Source organism: Moschus berezovskii, chromosome 4 (assembly GCF_049115385.1).
Source record: "Moschus berezovskii isolate FMDL1 chromosome 4, NW_MosBer_1.0, whole genome shotgun sequence".
NCBI classification, from domain to species: domain Eukaryota; kingdom Metazoa; phylum Chordata; class Mammalia; order Artiodactyla; family Moschidae; genus Moschus; species Moschus berezovskii.
In genome coordinates, this window is record NC_142463.1 from 37,123,088 (window position 1) to 37,142,503 (window position 19,416).

General features: G+C 39.3%; 1 protein-coding gene across 5 annotated transcripts in view; it reads left to right on the forward strand.

Moving 5' to 3' along the window:
- NFIA (nuclear factor I A) overlaps positions 1 to 19,416 on the forward strand; it is a 413,568-nt gene that overhangs the window by 350,243 nt on the left and 43,909 nt on the right. For all 5 annotated transcript variants that reach the window (XM_088835345.1, XM_055402525.2, XM_088835344.1 and 2 more), the window contains exon 9: positions 26 to 191. In XM_088835345.1, the coding sequence (XP_088691471.1) occupies positions 26 to 191 (166 nt within the window). The remainder of the gene's footprint in view (positions 1 to 25; positions 192 to 19,416) is intronic.

Below are 19,416 nucleotides of genomic sequence, written 5' to 3' on the forward strand. Positions count from 1 at the left end.
CTTTGTTTTGTTCCCACCCTGGCAGCCCAACGGGAGTAGCCAAGGCAAAGTGCACAACCCATTCCTTCCCACCCCCATGTTGCCACCACCACCACCACCACCGATGGCCAGGCCTGTGCCCCTGCCGGTGCCAGACACAAAGCCTCCGACCACGTCAACAGAAGGAGGCGCAGCCTCCCCCACCTCACCAAGTAAGTATGGCTGAGACAAGGCGCCGGTCACTTACAAAGCTGTGTGCACTTGAATCCACATCTCAGCTTGGCCCCTCACTGCATAGGCTTTAGTGAAAGGCACGATCCCCAGTGATGGTTGTAGCATGAGTTTGCAGAACAAGACCAGATCAAAGCAGACACAACTCTAGGGTCCCACCAACTATACCAAGTGTGAAAATGACTGGGTGTTTGGGTGGATGAAATGGTATAACTACATGCCCAGGACTGAAAGTCAAAATATGAATTATTCAGTGTTGCATATAATTTCAGTGGCTTTGAATGCTATCCTCATGATCATCAAACAGCAACTACCTGTATGAATCTTATTAGCAAAAATCCCTCATACTTTGGTAGAGCCCTGCCTTCCAGTAACTTACAATCTAAGAGAAACGCATTTGATGAGCTACACAGGCTAGGTACCTCGTCCATCAAATAGAAAAAAAAGTTTAGATCAAAGTAACCAATTCAAAGGTGTGTACATTGAACATCCACCAACACAAAGAGCCTGGCAGAAGATCAGAGCTAGTAGCCATGGCAGTTGCCTAGCTAAGATTGGCAGAGGGAGGAGATGGAAGATGGAATTGGAAGGAAAGAGAAAAGAACTCTTGGCTCTTCTCTGACTACTCTGGGAAGTGTGATCAGACAATATAGGATTATTTGATAAATTAGAGAGAGAACAACTCTCCTGGTATTTCCTGATATTTTAAAGATGACAAGGGAATAGAAATAGGTTGAACACATAAATTTGGCTTTTATTATACCTGAAATAATGACAGGAAGAGTGGTGGCTGCAGGCAGAGTTCCCAGGTAATGGATGAGACTACCTAACCTTGATAGGGGGTGTGATGACCATGTTCTCTAAAGCACTACAGGGGGATCAAGGCATAGGAAAGAATGGGAACTGTGACAGTGACCCTAAAGAGAGGAAGTCTTCAAGGAAGTGAGGCTGGCCACAAGGCATCTACAGAGGAAGACGTGAGCACAAACCAGGAAAGAAGCAATAAGGTCAAGAACTTGAGAAGCAGCTATGGAAATTGAATGGAAGAAAGCCCAAGAAGAGCTGTTTTCCAGACATAAGTTTTGGGCTTGGACAGCCATTTGGATGAGTATAGTGAAGGACGATTCAAACCTCTCGGTGTTGGGGACAGTGTGGTATTGAGTACAGGAGGGCCAAAGAGAAGAAACGAGCCTCTGTTGATACTGTGTTCATTGAACTTAATGTGGGGGATACTGATTTCAAATATCTAGAGCCCCTCACGAGTATGGATGAGATTCACATTATCTAGTATGTATTCATTTTGATAATGCATGCAGAAGTGAGTGACATTGTGCATGGATTCTGACTTTATAGAAAAAAGACTGAGAGTCTAGAGGAAATTCTGGGCAGGCTTACTTCTCTTGGTAAGAAGTGGTTCAACAAATGAGAAAACCCTGAGTGTCCAATGACATAGGAAGCTAACTAGGCTTGCTATAAGGATCTTGGACGCTCAGTTCAGAAAAGAAGCTTCTGAGAAGTAGAAGCTTGTAGGTGAGTCCTACTTATTGTATATTCATGTAACATCTTCAAACTAGTCAGAGAATAACCATCCTCAAATTCCATTAAATCTAGTCACTGGGGATATTGACTTACACATTGGCAACCACACGCTTATTGTGCTGTTGTACCACCGATGCATATTGTACCACTTTTCTGTTCTCTCTATGTGTACAGGACATTGGCTGAACTCTCAAAAAACCTTGTTTAATATTCTTATTCTACATAGAATAAGTCTAAAGTATAAGGACTCAAACCTCCACCTTTCACGTTGGTAGCTATGTTTCTCTTCCAATCCCAAGTTTCCTCATCTGTCAAACGTGGGTAGTAATCCCTAGCCAGGCAAGGTTATGTGAAATCAGCCACGACAGGCAAATAAATTGGAGCATTATATTATCTCCCCGGGGCTTATCTGTTGGCTCAGACAATAAAGAATCTGCCTGCCATGCAGGAGACCCGGGTTCGATCCCCTGAGTCGGGAAGATCCCCTGAGTCGGGAAGATCCCCTGGAGAAGGGAATGGCAACCCACTCCAGTATTCTTGCCTGGAGTATCCCATGGGCAGAGGAGTCTGGTTGGCTACAGACCATGGGGTGGCACAGAGTCAGACACAACTGAGCGACTAACACTTTCACTTTCATTTCATTATTTACCAAAACTCTTAACTAGTGGAAGCCTCCCAGGCTAGGCTAATGAAGAAACGTGTCTGTAGGACATGTAGAAGCTACTCAATCCCTCAGTCAGGTTGGTACCTTTGAATCTCTTCCCTGGGCTTTATTCCATGGATTGAATCTAATGCCTTGTATGAGAACATAACCACTGTCCTCTTGTGCCCAGCCTCAAGCATTCATTTAACATGATGGGAAGAGGTGTGGAGGAGGCCTTGGCAGATCCAGCACATATGGTTGCATGTTCATTAGCACAGGGTTTAGAGATTTTTAGAAAAAGAATTTCAGGAAAGGGGAACCAAAGTTTGATATTTACTTTTGTACCTACTTTTGTACCTACTTTTTGAATCCTCGGATTCTAGGAATATAGATAAAACCAAGTGTTCTACTGATGGCATATAAAGGTTTTTATCATCATAAATTTTAGCCCTTGTTTCTGGTCTTTCCTGGAGTTTGCTGAATTCACAGTAATATGTTATTTCACAGCAGTATATCAGCTATCTTCTCCTTTATTTTTAAGACAGTGATACTCTGGGAAACCTGTAACTTATAGTATAGGAGAAGCCTCTCAGATTAAAAATCTAGACGCCCACCAGCCCACACTGCCTTCTTTCATTCATTTATTCATCCTTCATAGATTAGGCGTCTGTCATGTGCCAAGGACTGTGTTAACCACTTGGGATACAAAGATGATTCACCCCTTCTCCAAAGAAGCTCGGGGTTTGTTGTGGAAGACAGCTGGGGTACAGGCAGCTCCCCCAGACAACACCGGGGCAGAGGTGTGCATCGGTGCCACGAGAGGACTTGGGAGGGAGTTGGGTCCAGCTGTGGGGCCTCAGTAGAGATTTTTGGGAGGGAGTGACTTCTTAGCTAGTTAGGGGTAGCATTCTGATGTTTTAAGCCTGAGGGAGAAGGTAGAACTTTCCCTCAGAAACCAGCTTGTGGGTGGAAGGAGGGGGTGTCTGAGATTAGATTACCACTGGATAAAAATTTAGAGCAGAAGTATCATTTCATTAATTCTGTGCTTTCTTAGAAATTACAACCACAGGGTGGCTGGATCCTGTTTATCTTTGTCAGTTTATTAGAGCTCAACTTTAGCAAGAAGAAACATCACGACAGGGTATTATTGAGTACAGATGTTCAACATCCCAACAGTATATCTGATATTGAGTCTTTTTCAAAACCACTAATTGTATAACCTGGGACAGTCTTTTCTACTGAGAGGTTTAAGATGATTTGCGATAAAATAAGGTTTTGGAAAGGAAAGTAGCAATCACCCATACTGACAACTTCCTGGGCCTGGACTCCCGTGTCTGTTAACAAGAATAACCCTAACTGCTCTTCACACTGTCATAGACAGGTTGTCAAGACAAAGTGGGGTGACAGATGTGCTGTGCTGTAGACAAAGTTCAAGACACTGTTTTGAATATGCTCATTTACAAAATACAAATGGGTGCCAGCCTAAAGCAGAGTATGTGTTTTTAAACTAATCAGTTGCCTCTGGCACCAATGTGCAACTTTGCAGCTGTGGCCAGGAAAACGAGGGTAAGACAGATTTGGTGGGAAATAAAATGATATGTTTTAATGGGAAAAATCCTTACCAGAGGCCTAAAAAAGAGTAGTGAGGGTGGAAATAACAGTTCTGTTCTCTCAAGGAGGACATTCATATTGTTGATATGTTTGGAGGAAGATTCCAGATCTCTTTAGGATATCGTGACAAACAGAAGGAATAACTGGAAAAGTAATTCACAGTGGATGGATTCTCCTTCTGCTGATTAACTGGGTTTAGATAACCAGTGAGAGAATATCACTTCTTTCATTCATTCAGTAAATAGTTATTGACTAGCCACTATGTGCAAAGGAGTGTTGTAGATGCTAGGATTCTGCAGGAAACAAAAAAGATGAAAAATCACTGATTTTGTGGAGCATTCATTTTACAGAAGGAAGAAAGATGATGAATAAAATAATAAGTATAATAGGTCGGAGTGATGTGAGATGCTGATCCAATAGTAGGAAAGTGAAGCACAGAGGTGTTGGGATTAGTTGGGGGTGGATACAACCTAAACAGAAGGCCTGTCTGAGAAGGGGAAGTTTGATCAAAGTTCAGCAGAGGCGAGAGGATGAGCCATGAGACTGTAGAGGGAAGAGTTTCCAGGCAGGGGGATCAGCCAGTCCAGCCTGCGTGTTTGAGGAGCAAAACCCAGAGGCCAGTGTGGTGAGACCATAATGAGTGAACGAATGAAAGTAGGGGGAGGCCATGTCTGAGAGGTAATGTGGATGAACACGGATATGACTAGGAGCTGAGGAGCAGAGGGGAGGCGCAGGCTCGTGGAGGCAGCAAATGTTGAAGGTTCTTATGGGCCATTGTTAGGACTTTGGCATTTGTTCTGAGATGGGGCGCAAAGGAGTGACACAAGTTAGGTTTTAACATAAACTCTTTGAAGGCTTTGCTGAAAATAGATTTCATGGAGCAAGAATTAAAATAGGAGGACTAGTTATGAGGCTTTTTTTTAAATAAATAAATATGAGTGTCTTCTACATGCCAGCCACTATTCTAGGCAGAGGGATCCAAAAGTGAACAAAGCAGGCCATCCGCTTCCCTTGTGGCACGTACATTCTAGAGGGAGGAGACAAGCAACAAAGAATAACTAAGTTAGTAAATTAGGGACCAGTAAGTACAATGGCTCAGAGGTTAAAGCGTCTGCCTTCAATGTGGGAGACCCGGGTTCGATCCCTGGGTGGGGAAGATCCCCTGGAGAAGGAAACGGTAACCCACTCCAGTATTCTTGCCTGGAGAATCCCATGGACGGAGAAGCCTGGTACGCTACAGTCCACGGGGTCGCAAAGAGTCGGACACGACTGAGCGACGGAACAGAACGGAAGTACAATGGAAAAAAGTAGCACAGGGAAGAGAGGTGGCATACCACTGCAGTACTGCAGGCAAGGGCTGCTAATGACCTGAGCCCATATAGGGGCAGTGCATTCTCAGTCGCTTCAGTCATGTCCAACTCTTTGCAACCCTGTGGACTGTAGCCCACCAGGCTTCTCTGTCCATAGGATTCTCCAGGCAAGAATACTAGAGTAGGTTGCCATTTCCTCCTCCAGGGGATCTTCCAGACCCAGGGATCGAACCCATGTCTCCTGAGTTGGCAGGCGGATTCTTTACTACTGAGCCACCAGGGAAGCTCCTGGGGAGGCAGTAGGGGTGGTGAGAAATATTTGAAAGGTAAAGCTGATAGCATTTACTGACATGTTAGATGTGAGTTGAGAAGAAGGAAAAAAAAACTGGAGATATCAGCAATGACACCTAGATTTTTGACCTGAGCAATTGGAAGGATGGAGTTGCCATAAAGTGAGTTGAAAAAGTTGCAGGAAGCGCAGTTCTGGGCAAGGGGTGGGGATAATAAGTTTAGTTTGACCGTGTTATATTTGGAGATGCCTATTAGGTATATTGGGATTCCCAGGTGGCTCAGTGGTAAAGAATATACCTGCCAATGCAGGAGATGCGAGTTCGATCCCTGGGTCAGGAAGATCCCCTGGAGGAGGAAATGGCAACCTACTCTAGTATTCTTGCCTGGAAAATCCCATGGACAGAGGAGCCTGGCAGGCTACAGTCCATGGGGTGGCAAAAGAGTCAAATGCAACTGAGCACACATCCATGCATGTTAGATATTTTACTGGTGAGACTAATTATAATAACATCCTACCTGCTGCAGTTCTTTGCAGTGTACTGAGTTTTTCTACATGCACCATCTCATTAATTGTTAAGGGACTCCTTTTCAAACATGTAATAAAACAAATGGATATTCCTAAGAGTCTTGAGGACAACAGCTCAAGAATAGGCAAATCTCTCATTACATTTGGATCTGTTTGTGGTATGATAATTCAAAATGCACAATTCATTTTCTTAATTGCATTGTAAAATTCAATTTTTTATAATAGGTTGGCACCAAGTACATACTATAAAAATGGACTTTTCCAGAAAAGAAACTGAAGATTGGCATCATAGCCTAGAATTATAATGAAAAGAAAAAAAAACATTTTTGAATTATGATAGAAGATAAAACATGAATATTTTCCTTTTTTAAATTAATTAGGAACACAAAAACTCAATTTAAAAATGCATGAAAGACTTATAAACAGTTTTCTCCATCCTGTCTTAGCCATGAACTTTTTTTTTAAACTAAAATTCTATTAAATTAGAAGCATGTAATAACAAGTTCCCTTTTTATATCTCTGATGAATCTTGTATACATTCATTGTATGAATGAGTTTGAACCTGTTAACCAAGAATGTAACAATAATCTCTGACCAGAATTGAAATTTCCTAGTATAATAATTAACATATGTTCAGTGCTTTTTGGTTAGCAAAGCTCTTTACACATATATTTTATCTCATTTCCAACTTCTTAAGACTCAGGAAGTCAGGTTTTATAGATAAGGAAACTGAGATTCGAGAATGGAATCTTGAATTTCCCAAGATTATAATCCCATAGTGTGCGTGGGCACTCAGTCACTCAGTCATGTCCGACTCTTTTGTGACCCCATGGACTGTAGCCCACCAGGCTCCTTTGTCCATGGGATTCTCCAGGCAAGAACACTGGAGTGGGTTGCCATTTCCTTCTCCAGGGTATCTTCCTGACTTAGGGATCAAACCCATGTTTCCTGTGTCTCTTGCATTGCAGGCTGATTCTTTACTGCAATAAGCCATCTAGATGAAAAAGAATAATCCTATGGTCGCATGGTGCTAGCTCCTACTGTAGCCAAATTACAAAGCAATATGACACAATTTCCGCTTACCAGGGAACCACAAACTGCCTATTCTTGTCTAAAATTAATAACACAACAAAATGTTGAGCTTTTATTAATACCAAGCACTTTAAAAATTGTTTTTTATGTGTTATCTTGTTTTAATCCTCACATTGATGCTATGAAGTGCATACTTTGAAAAGTAAATACCTTAATTGAGAAACACAGGGTATGAAGAGATAGATAACTTTGTCAAGATCACTCAGTCAGGTGTAGCAGCGCCGTGACTCACACCCAGCCACCTTGAACCTGCAGTTCATACACTTGGCCAGAGCATCCTTTGAGGATCTTCACTTTAGCCCAGTTTCCAAGTTTGCAGTGCAGATCCTATGGGAGAAGTACAAAGGAAGATATTGCTGCTGCTGCTAAGTCACTTCAGTCGTGACCGACTCTGTGCGACCCTATAGACGGCAGCCCATCAGACTCCCCCATGCCTGAGATTCTCCAGGCAAGAACACTGGAGTGGGTTGCCATTTCCTTCTCCAATGCAAGAAAGTGAAGTCGCCCGGTCATGTCTGACTCTTAGCAACCCCATGGACTGCAGCCCACTAGGCTCCTCCGTCCGTGGGCTTTCCAGGCAAGAGTACTGGAGTGGGGTGCCATTGCCTTCTCTGAAGGAAGATATTAGTGGTCATTTATACTTCAGTGTGGATCAGTTTCTGTTGCTGAGAATAACTTTTTGTTAGCAGGGAAAGGAAAGAGAGCAGAAGGAGGGAGATAAGCAAAGAATAGCAAAAAGGTGGGAAAACAGTAGCTATTGCTAAAGGCAGAGGTTCTTTGTTCCTTAGGGCTCTCCAGAGCTTGGACTGTTGATGAATGATTAGAAGAATTACTCTTTGAGTTTTCACCCAAATAATGACGGCTTTCTTTTTCATCAACATTTTTTATGTGTTAATTTTAATCAGTAATTGAATTTAGAACAAGTCATTGAATATGTCATATATACAATTTTTAAATGATATAAGGACTGTATTTCCTCTTTCAGAGAAGAGCCAGTGGATAATGACAAGAGAGAGAATTTTTTAAAAGTTAGTGGCTTCTTTTCATAAAATAGTGTTTCTTTACTGATACATGGACGCTTCCTTTAGTTTTTAAATTTTTAAAAAGGTTTATATTCAATGAAATTCACCCTTTGGTGTACAGTTCTGTGAGCTTTTAAAACATCATAGATTCTTCCAACCAACACCACATACAGGATACTGAACAATTCCAAAGAGCTCCCTCCTCCTTCTTATCTACTCTTAAGTCAATGTCTGATGTCACTTAGTGCCAGGGAACATATTTTACTTTGATCTCTCTATTTCCACATTGAATTTTATCCTTCAGCCAGCACTGCTTCTATCCCCATTATATATTAATTTTTTATATGCTTCTGAATCAGAAAGAGACCAGTTTAACTACAATATTTTAGTATATGATAATAGTGACATTTTCATATGGAAGAGGAAAAAGAATTATTCAATAAAGTATATTGGGATGACTGAGTAGGTATCCACAAGAAATAAAGTTCCTTATACCAAAATAAATTCCAGATGGTACAAAAAATATAGAAATATTAAGCCTTAAAGTACCACAAAAACATAGGACAGGCTTTTTTGAAATATTGGAATGAGAAAGATTTTTCAAATAATATAGAAAAGTATCTTGACATAATCTTGGTGAGTGTGTGTAAAATAGGCATTCTCCTATACTGTTAGAGGACTGTAAATTGGTTCAACCTCTTCAGAGGACTATTTTATTGTGTGTGTATATATATATATATATATATATATACATTTTAAATGTAAGTCATACATAGTGTTGGACATATGAGCAAAGATATACATCAAGTATTCGTTGCAACAGTGATTATAATAGAAGAGTGAAAGTGAAAGTCACTCAGTCGTGTCTCTTTGCGACCCCATGCACTATATAGTCCATGGAATTCTCTAGGTCAGAATACTGGAGTGGGTAGCCTTTCCCTTCTTCAGGGGATCTTCCCAACCCAGGGATAGAAACTGAAATATCCAAATATCCACTAATATGATATACGTTAGAAAACCCTTTGAAAAGAAGGATGGGGCTTCCCTGGTGGCTCAGTGGTAAAGAATCTGCCTGCCAATTGCAGGCGACGTAGGTTCGATCCCTGATCCAGGAATATCCTACATGCCATGCCATGGAGAAATTAAGTTTGTGTGCCACAACTATTGAGCCTATCCTCTAGAGCTTGGGAGCTGAAACTACTGAGCCCAAATGCTGCAACTGCTGAAGCGCACGTGCCCTAGAGCCCATGCTCCACAACAAGAGAAGCCACTGCAATGAGAAGTCTGTGTGCTGCAGCTAGGGAGTAGCCCCCACTTGCCACAACTAGAGAAAAGCCCGCACAGCAACAAAGGCCCAGCACAGTCAAAAATAAAAATAAGTAAATAAATTAAAAATAAGGATGAAAATGAAGTTGCTCAGTTGTGTCCGACTCTTTGCGACCCCATGGACTGTAGCCTACCAGGCCTGTCCATCCATGGGATTTTCCAGGCAAGAGTACTGGAGTGGGGTGCCATTTCCTTCTCCAGGGGATCTTCCCGACCCAGGGATTGAACCGAGGTCTCCTGCACTGTAAGCAGACGCTTTCACCGTCTGAGCCACCAGGGAAGTCAAAAATAAGGATAGGTCTATATGAACTCATGGAATAATCTTTGAGTTGTATTAAGTCAGCAAAAGAGAGTGCTAAGAAACAGTATGTATAGAACATATACTACTATAGAGTGGGGGATGTATATATACACTTGACTGTGTATTGAGGGATAGAAATTGCTTTGTTGGGAGGTAGTTCTTAAGTACCTTACCCGATGAGAATGGAAGAGATTATTGTTTTAAATCCCCTTTTATGTCAAATATAATGATTTATTTAATTTTTAAAGTCTTTTTCTAGTGAACTAAAATTTTTCTTTAAATCTCAATCACTAATTACAGTGTCCAAAACTCACACAGTGGAGTTGGGTAAGGGGGGTGATCCAGAAAAGCCTTGGTAAATTTTATACATCTAGTTTTTAGTTCCACTCACCTGAACTTTGGGTATGATAGCAAAAATCTGTGCTCTTTCTGGTGGAGATTTGTATTCTTCTTCCCTCCCAGAGAGCATAGAATTTACTACAAGGATAACATCTTCACCCTCAATAGCCATTATTTGCTCACAAGTTCTGCTTTAGGAACCCATTGGATACAAATGTACATGTGCTATCTTTAAGTTATAATTTTCAGTAAATACTTTTTTGCAGAGCATTTCTACTTTGTGCACAACCCAAATTTTTAATGTCTGTGCAAAAGAAAACTAATTATTGCAAATCAGGCACTTTGATTAGTATTTTCATATGTGTTACCTTAGTTGCACTTGATTTTTATTTTAATCTGAAAAATTGGAATTGTTAGCTCTCTTTTTAAAAAGAGGAAACTGAGATTGAACCAGAATTCGAATCCAGGTCTGTTGGGTGCTAAAGTCCAGTGCTTTCTACTCTACCACTTAACTATATTTCAAGACATGCCATAAAAAAACTTTTCTATTATTCTTATTAAAAGTCCTGAGTACATTGAATTTGATGAAAAACAGAGGAATTCTTGACCAGGAAAAAAAAAAGAACTGAAATTTGTCAAGAAGGAATGAGTGACAAAAGAAAACAGACAATGGATGATTACGTTCATTTGGGTTATTTTAAGTTATCATAACCCATTCATGTCTTATTTTGCCTCGGTTTTTTACTATTTCAAATGACAGAAATGACAGATGAGTTTTAAGATTTTCTTCATGAAGATAATATATGGCAATGCAATGTAGGAAAATTGAAAAATACTGAAAAGTATTTTAAAAATTATATTCTCCTGTAACCAACTACTAATTAACATTTTAGTCTGATTTTCTCCCCTTTTTTCAGTGCATTTCTCTGTGTATGCTTATATTTATATAAGATTATTGTGACCTACTACATATAATATTTTCTATGTTATTTTCTTAACTAGTATTTTACATCTTTTCTTACTTTATAAGAAAAAGCTAGGAAGTGTTATTTTAAATAATTTTTGCTTATTCTCCTACCATAGAACATTAACTTTTGTTCTTCCCTATGGGATATACGCCAGCAAATCATCAAACATTTATTTTTGTTCGCAACTTGAATAATTTTATTAGGATAGATTCTGGAATTGGAATTACTAGTGCAAATAGTATGAATATTTCTCTTGATATACCTTTCCAAACTGCTTTTCAGAAAAGTTATGCCAGTTTACACCCTTAGAAATTATATATGAATCTGATCCTTACATTAACCCAGGAGAGATTTAAGTATTCTTTTTTTAAATAGTTGAAGGCAGATACCTTGGGGTGTGATGCCCTTAATCAGAATTTGGTATCAGTAATCCCTGACAGGATGATTTTAGCAGTTTTCTTCAACTGTCTTAATGTAGAATACATTGGGATCCTGGAGATTTCCTATCTTGTTGGCTAAGCCTCTCCTTAGAGATCACTGTCTGGATTGCTCCTATGGAGAAGGTAGCCTATTAGAAATTCACAGAGCAGGATGAAGCCTTAAAGAGTTAGGAGTATTAGAGCAAATAATGTTTATTATGCTGGACTTATTATATAGAGAGGCTCTGAGAATTTAACTGGTTTGCCAAGATCACATTTCTAGTAAGAGACTGAATGGATTCAGTCTAGAATTTTCTGATTCTAGAAAAAAAAATTTTATTTTCTATTAACTGCATTGCATTGCTGTAAAAATAAAAATATTATTTGGGGTTTTCAGATTCTGTTTGTCTTTATTTAGGATTAAAAATTACTAGAAGATATTTTGAAATCACTCATAATTCCAATCTTTATAGATAATCACTTTCTGTGTATATTCTCCAGCCATTTTCTGTGCTTATTTTAAACATAATTGATCATATGTATGTGTTTATATATGTATATACATATATATAATTTTATAAACTAATTTTATTCATTTCATATTATAAGCGTATCATGGTGTCATTATTATTTTAAAACATTTTTAATGACTGCAGTATTCCAATATATGGATGAAACATCAATTTATCCATTGGTTCCAATTTATTGCACTTAGAAGTAATGCTGTAATGAACATCTTGGAGTGTAAATCTTTATATGTGCTTTTAAGTATTGGTTGAGAATATAGTCCCAGAAGTGGGTTTCCAAAGTTACACTGCCCTTGGAGAGGCTACGGAAGCCTTTCGAGAGGGAAGGATCCAATATATTGATCTTGGTTTCTTTTTTAGTAAACCCCAGCCAAATCCAGGGTTTATTCCCTGTGGCTCTTCAATGTTACTTTCACCTGTGCCTACCATCTACGTGGTTGTTTTTGATCAATAAATATGTTCAGTTGAATAACACAGCATACACATAAAAATAAACAACTTAGAATATGGATCAGTCATTAGAAATAAATTGAAATGAACTGAAACAAAGCTGTATTCTGTCCTTTAAATCATTATGAAAAAGAATATTATAGGCAGTATAAATAGATTGTTTACAGGGAACACTCATTGTTAAGTGCCTCTTCATTACACAGATTTTGGTAACATAAAGTCAAAAGACGTCCAGTTTATAAGTTGCTCTGATTCTCTTCTCTCTGTGTGCACACATGAATTCGTCTTATACCTTTTCTGAACGTTTCATTCCAAATTATGATGTCATTTGAGCCCTACCCGCTATGAAGATCCCTAACACAAGTGGAGAGACCAGCAGAGCAAAGCCATCTGCCAAAACTGATTCTTTTCATGACTTTTATGAACTATTGACACATTAAGCATTTCATGCAAATTGTTACCATACATGTTAAGTAATGCTAATATATTAAAATTCAAATTCTTTAGATTTTCAGGAAGAAGACTTGTGAGTATGTTATTCCGTAATAATTGACTAGCGATAAGTAGGCTTTAATTTCATGCCCTGAAGGCTGTCTTTTTTGTTGTTGGTAACTTGTTTGTACAGACAAAAGATCTGCCATGATAATAGAATGAGGTAACTGACTTCACATACGTGCTCAAAATAATGGAAATTCAGTGTGGTTATCTTCTAGATTCCAAATATCTGGACAAAAATTACAACATCCATTCAATCACGTGGGAATTTCTAAACCTCTGAATACTGGGTCCTGTGTCAGCAAAGGCTATATGTGTTTCCTTGGCTGTATAATTGCATTAATAATGCCAACCTAGGCCCTGTAAATTTGTCGATACCCATAGAGTTCTTCAAAGGAAAAAACATTCCAGTATCCTCCAGCAGTTTTTTTGTGACCTGGCAAGAAATAGTGCTGTTCAAGTTCCCAAATGAGTCAATTGTAATAGGTTTCATTTAGAAAGTACCCAATCTATTTTCTAATAGTTTCTGCATTTAGTTTTTTACAAATGAAAGTTTTTTTCACAGTGCTTTAAAAAAAATAGTATTGTAACATATGATAGTGCAGTTAAGATTCCAGAAATTATTTCAATTAGGTATTTAGTCACCTCACTGCTTCAGTTTGCAACTGCATGCATTTTGCAACTGCATGCATTCTGATGCACTGTCAGGTGTCACTGATAAACGGTTAATAAACTTGCAGTTTGAAAACACAGGGATCTGTTCAAGTCTCCATTCCTAAACTTGTTTGGATGACTTTGGTCCAGTAACTAGCACATTCCTGGGCAGGTAGTGGAATCACAGTAAGTCTAGCTGAATGAAATTGACTCTGTCTAGCATTTTTAAAGAAAAATCCCCACATGTGAAAATTTCTTGAGTTTATGAACACAAGACAACATGTGAAGTGCATACTGCTTTTGAGATAGGATGGGAAAGGTTTAAAGTGCTAGGATGCCTAGTGGTCTTACATTGCACTGTGCTTAGTTTCTCAGTTGTGCCTGACTCTTTGCGATCCCATGGACTATAGCCTGCCAGGCTCCTCTGTCCATGGGGATTCTCCAGGCAAGAATACTGGAGTGGGTTGCCATGCCCTCCTCCAGAGGATCTTTCTGTCCCAGGGATCGAACCAAGATCTCCCTCATTGCAGGCCGATTCTTTACCATCTGAGCCACCAGGGAAGCCCTAGTGGTCTTAATGGTGTTTAAAATTTGGTATCTTTGATTATTTTATAAATTATTTCTTGCTCTTGAAAGAAAAATTCAATGGGCTTTTTCTCCTTCAATTTCAAACATTCAAGTCCCCAATCCTCAACTTTTTATCTTCTAGACCGTATGGCAAAGTGTCATGTGCAACATTTCATCTTTTCTTCTTTCTCTCCACCGTTGACATCCCTATCCTCCACCTCTGTTCCTTTGCTCATGCATCTTCCTCTCTAACCCTCAGTTCATCTGACTTGTCAACTAACACGTCTTTTACAGCCCATCACGAAAGCCATCTCCTTCTCCTCCTCAAAGCTTTTCCTGTTCCCCTGCCAGGTGTCACTTTTCTGTCCTTAAACACCCCACAGATTTTTATGTGTATTACTTTCAGGCACTCATATTTTCACTTTCTGTACTCATCTCTCCCCACTAGATGCTAACATTTCAAGGATAGCAGTGTGTCTGGCTCATCTTTTTATCTCCCCTAAAACTCAGCATAGAGCCTGGCACAGAGGAAGTGTGCATATGACAGCACGACAGAGAGAGAAGAAGAATAGGAATATGTCAGATGTCTCTCCTTGGTGCACCACAACAGTTAGACTTGGTAGAGTCTGAGGGAATGAGGAATTGGGTAGTCCTTCCTTTTAGATTAAGCGAATGAGAAATTGGATATTCCTTCCTATTAGATAGTTGGCATCCCTCATAAACAGAACACAAATGTCTCTTCAACTTTGTGTCTGCCAGGGTTTAGGGGACCTTGTTGCTTCCTGTATCTGGAAGTAAATTCAGAATGTCAGAACTAACAAGGACGTAGTGTATAGCACAGGGAATTATACTCAGTATCTTGTAATAACCTATAATGGAAAAGTATCTAAGAAATTATATATATATATATATACACATATATACACACACACACATGGATCATGGTGCTATAAACCTGAAACTATTAATAAAACAACAGTGTAAATCAACTGTATTTCAATAAAAAATTTTTTTAAAAGACAACTATCTAAGACACACACACACGTAAAAAGAAAATCAAAATACACTAGCTCTCTTACATTATCTTTTCTGCCAAGGTGCCTCACTGGGTCATCCCCTTCTCTCCCACCCCAGCAGAGGAGCTGGCTGCCTCTATCCTCAGGCCGTTGAACCCCAGCACTCAGCCTCCTGGTGGCCGCTCCGTGACACCGAAGGGGGCTTCCTCCAAAGGGTTGCTCTCCTTTCACACCCTGGCTCTACACAGAAATCTGTAATTTTCTCCCTCTTCTGTTTTCCAGTGATGACACACATTTCAGGAGTTGCTAAATTTGAATTAGATCTTGAATCTGGCTGCCTACTTTCACAACAAGCTGATGTACTCACATTTTCTAGTTTGTGAGATTTGAGTGGTTTTACTAATACTGTTTTTATCTTAAAGAAACCATCAACTGACATTGGTACAGATATTTTAATGTCTTAATATCTTGTTTTGCGGTCATATTTTTCCCCCCAAACAGGAAAGCTCCAACTATCTTTTATTCAGAACAGTTGGACCACTTTTTTAGGCCCACAATCAGCTTATGATTGTTGGGTCAAGGCTATTCCAAACTCCAAACTGATTCATCTGGAAACCCTGTGATTCCTCTATTCAGTCACCTCACTTATTCCTTCTTATTCAGAGGCAAAAAAACAAAAACAGATAACCTGGGAACAACAAAAGTTGGAATTCTCATTGACTCACAGGCAGTCGTATACATCCATTTCTGAGAACGTGGAAGCTGTTCTTCCAGGGAACACCTCCCAGTTGTAAAGAGCAGAGCTAATGGGTGATCTCAGCCACTCTCCCTGGCCGTCCCACAATCTCCCTAGAGATGGATTCCAGTATTCGCAGAGGCTCAATTGCATGTCAAGAAAGAACTGTTCATGAACCGTTTTCCCATTGCTCATACTAAGGCCCGACTTGTACTGCCTAACTGAAGGATTATAGAATTAACAATGGCAAGCCACTCCAGTACTCTTGCCTAGAAAATCGCATGGACAGAGGAGCCTGGTGGGCTGCAGTCCATGGGGTCGCTACTAGTCGGACACAACTGAGCGACTTCACTTTCACTTTTCACTTTCACACATTGGAGAAGGAAATGGCAACCCACTCCAGTGTCCTTGTCTGGAGAATCCCAGGGACGGGGGAGCCTGGTGGGCTTGCGTCTCTGGGGTCGCACAGAATCGGACACGACTGAAGCGACTTAGCAGCAGCAGCATGGTAAGTGGGCAACACAGAAGGATATGGGATCAGATTCTGATTTGAAATTTTGATACTTACCTCTGTGGCTAAGGCTAAGACTCTTGGATAATCTGAAGAAATACATAGGAAGAGAAAAAATACGATCAGATTAGCCCATATAAGAGCTGGAGGGTGTTTATTATAGGAATGTTTTCTCATAAGGCTAAGAAAATGGTCCATGATGCTGCTGCTCATGTAGGTCAAATGGCTGCTAAAAAAAGCAAACACTTTCTGTTTCAGAAGCAGACAACTAATCAATACTTTGATTTCTAATAGTCATGTTTGTCATGAGGACTTTTGCAATGAGGTTATATAAGCAAATTGATTTCCCTGATGACTTTATCAGAAAATCATCAAATGCCCCTGAATCTTCCCTCCAGAGTTCTCAAAAACACCTAAGATAATTTCTTCCCAGAAAATTATTTTCTGGACTTACTGATTTTCTGAAGCTCCTCCTGCAACATTTGATTATTGCTGTAAATAGACAAAAATTAAAATTAAGACAGATAATGAATGTAATATAAGAGCATAGTAAGCACGGTAGTATATAATTAATTACCATATAGCCCCCTTTACTTCATTTTGTATTCATGTTGGAAGCACTTAACTGGGCATGTGTAATTGATTCACCATGGCATATATGACTGTTTTTACAAAAAGTTTCAACTGAGGCTTTTGTTCAACAGGATAACTCCCTCATTCCACTGATTTCTTTGGGAGAAATCAAATTCGCCCTATGTCATATCATCTCTGGAACTGCATCCTGTTATAGGTGAACACTCTGCTTGTTGTAACTACAATAATGGAAGATGAGTCAGACTTCTTTCTTCCTTCCCTTGTTTTTCCTGTATCCTTGATTTTTCCCAGAATCAACTTTCTACAGAATAAGTTTCCCTGAGCACCTTTTGTTCTATTCAATGACTTGGATACTGCAAGACTCCCAGATCTTTATAGTTGTAATATCTTTTTTTTTTTTTTTTGAGGCAAACACCTTACCACCTCTCTCAGCATTGCTCTTTAAATAAAAATTAAATAAACTTTGGAGCAGTTTTAATAGCCTGTGAGAGCATTAAGGGCCTCCTGGGATGTTTGGTCTCATGATTGAAGAAGAAACAAGAGCCAATTGTTAGTCTCATGGTAGTTTTGAGTGGCTCAATTATTTAGATGCTAACCCTCCTTTCAAAATCGCAAAATTTATGTCTGGCAAAATATTAAATAGAGAATGAAATGTAATATAGACCTTTCCAGATTTAGTGCTATGTAGGAGACCTGGGTTTGATCCCTGGGTTGGAAAGATCCCCTGGAGAAGGGAATGGCTACCCACTTCTCTATTCTGGCCTGGAGAATCCCATGAACAGAGGAGCCTGGCAGGCTACAGTCCATGGGGTCATAAAGAGTCAGACACAACTGAGAGACAAGCACTTTTATGGTCAGTGAAGACCTATCTTCACACAAAAAAGAAAAGAAAAAAAGCATATGTTTCCTAGGATCAGTCAGCATGCTTGTTGGGATGTCACCAGTACAGTCAAGTCATCATAGGAAATCCTGTGTATATCTGTGATGATCAGTGCAGGCATGCACACACAGCTCTGCTAGGACCATCACACCAAGGCCTTGCGATTCAGCATTTGTCATCAGTCGCTTACTCTTAGAACCTTAACTTATTCTTCATGCCCTTTTGTTCCTTCTCAACTTACCTACCTATGCACATGTAAAAAATACTTTTTTTCCTCCTAATTGCTAACAGGCTTAACAGGTTATTTTATCTACAAGTTTCCTCCTTATCTCTCTCACATCCTCTTTGTGCCCTAGGAGCAGATAAATTCACTATCAGGTAATTATAGTCCATGATTTTCAGTATAAAACTTTCTGTTAAGACTTTTGAAAGCACATCAAAGTAGAGCAATAGGCTCAATGAAACCATTAATAAAGAGTATTTGACTGAGCTTTTTAAAAAGTAAATTTCCCCATAGCAATGAGTAAGAGGCACATACAGAATAACTAAATGTATTTTTCAAATCTGTACAGGTTAATCTGACAGGATGGGCTGGGGAAGAAATCGGTTGCTAGACAATATAATGTGTCATACAATTAGATCATTTTAGATAAAGTTATTATTGGACAAATTCTTCTCAAACAAATACTACAGCCACAAAAAGTATCTTCTTAATAGACATCAGGGGACCCTTTTATTCCTCCTCTGTTCCAACAGAACCATCACAGCTCTGCGTGGGTGACTTACTTCTAAGACCAATAGGACTTGGGCCAGATTGGTTGGAAATTTTGTCTCTAGATGTGCTTAACAAGGGAAACAAGAAGTCTGAGCAGTTTTCTGTAAAACAGAAAATCAAAGGAAGAGAGGCAGATGATGTTAATGCGGGGGAAAATATCTGGCAAAGGAACTTCGTATTATTCTTTCAATTATTTGTGTTTTTTAAAAAGTGCAAATCCTTTTCATCTTTTAGATAGTGCATGTCTTGTGTTAGTCCAGAAAACTTAGGCTTTTTACAAGTATGGTTAAGAAATTTGAAATTAAGTAATTGTCTAAAAACTCTAGTAAAGAAAGAATATGAATAAATCCTTAGAGTTTGTGGTTAAGAAGTGAATTGAAGGACACCAGAAAAAAAATGTTCCTTTGAATATATGAGCCAATGAAACACTAAAACTACAGAATATTTTCTCTGTAGAGTGAAGCTCTTCAATATAAGTATAAAAACCAGCAACAGAACATTTATGTACTATGAAAAGTATAGTAGGCTGAAGTGTGGTACCTGAGGTTCCAGGTTTACATGGGGTCTTGATGGTTTGTGCCTGAACAGAAAGGTTCTAGGATGAGAAGACTACA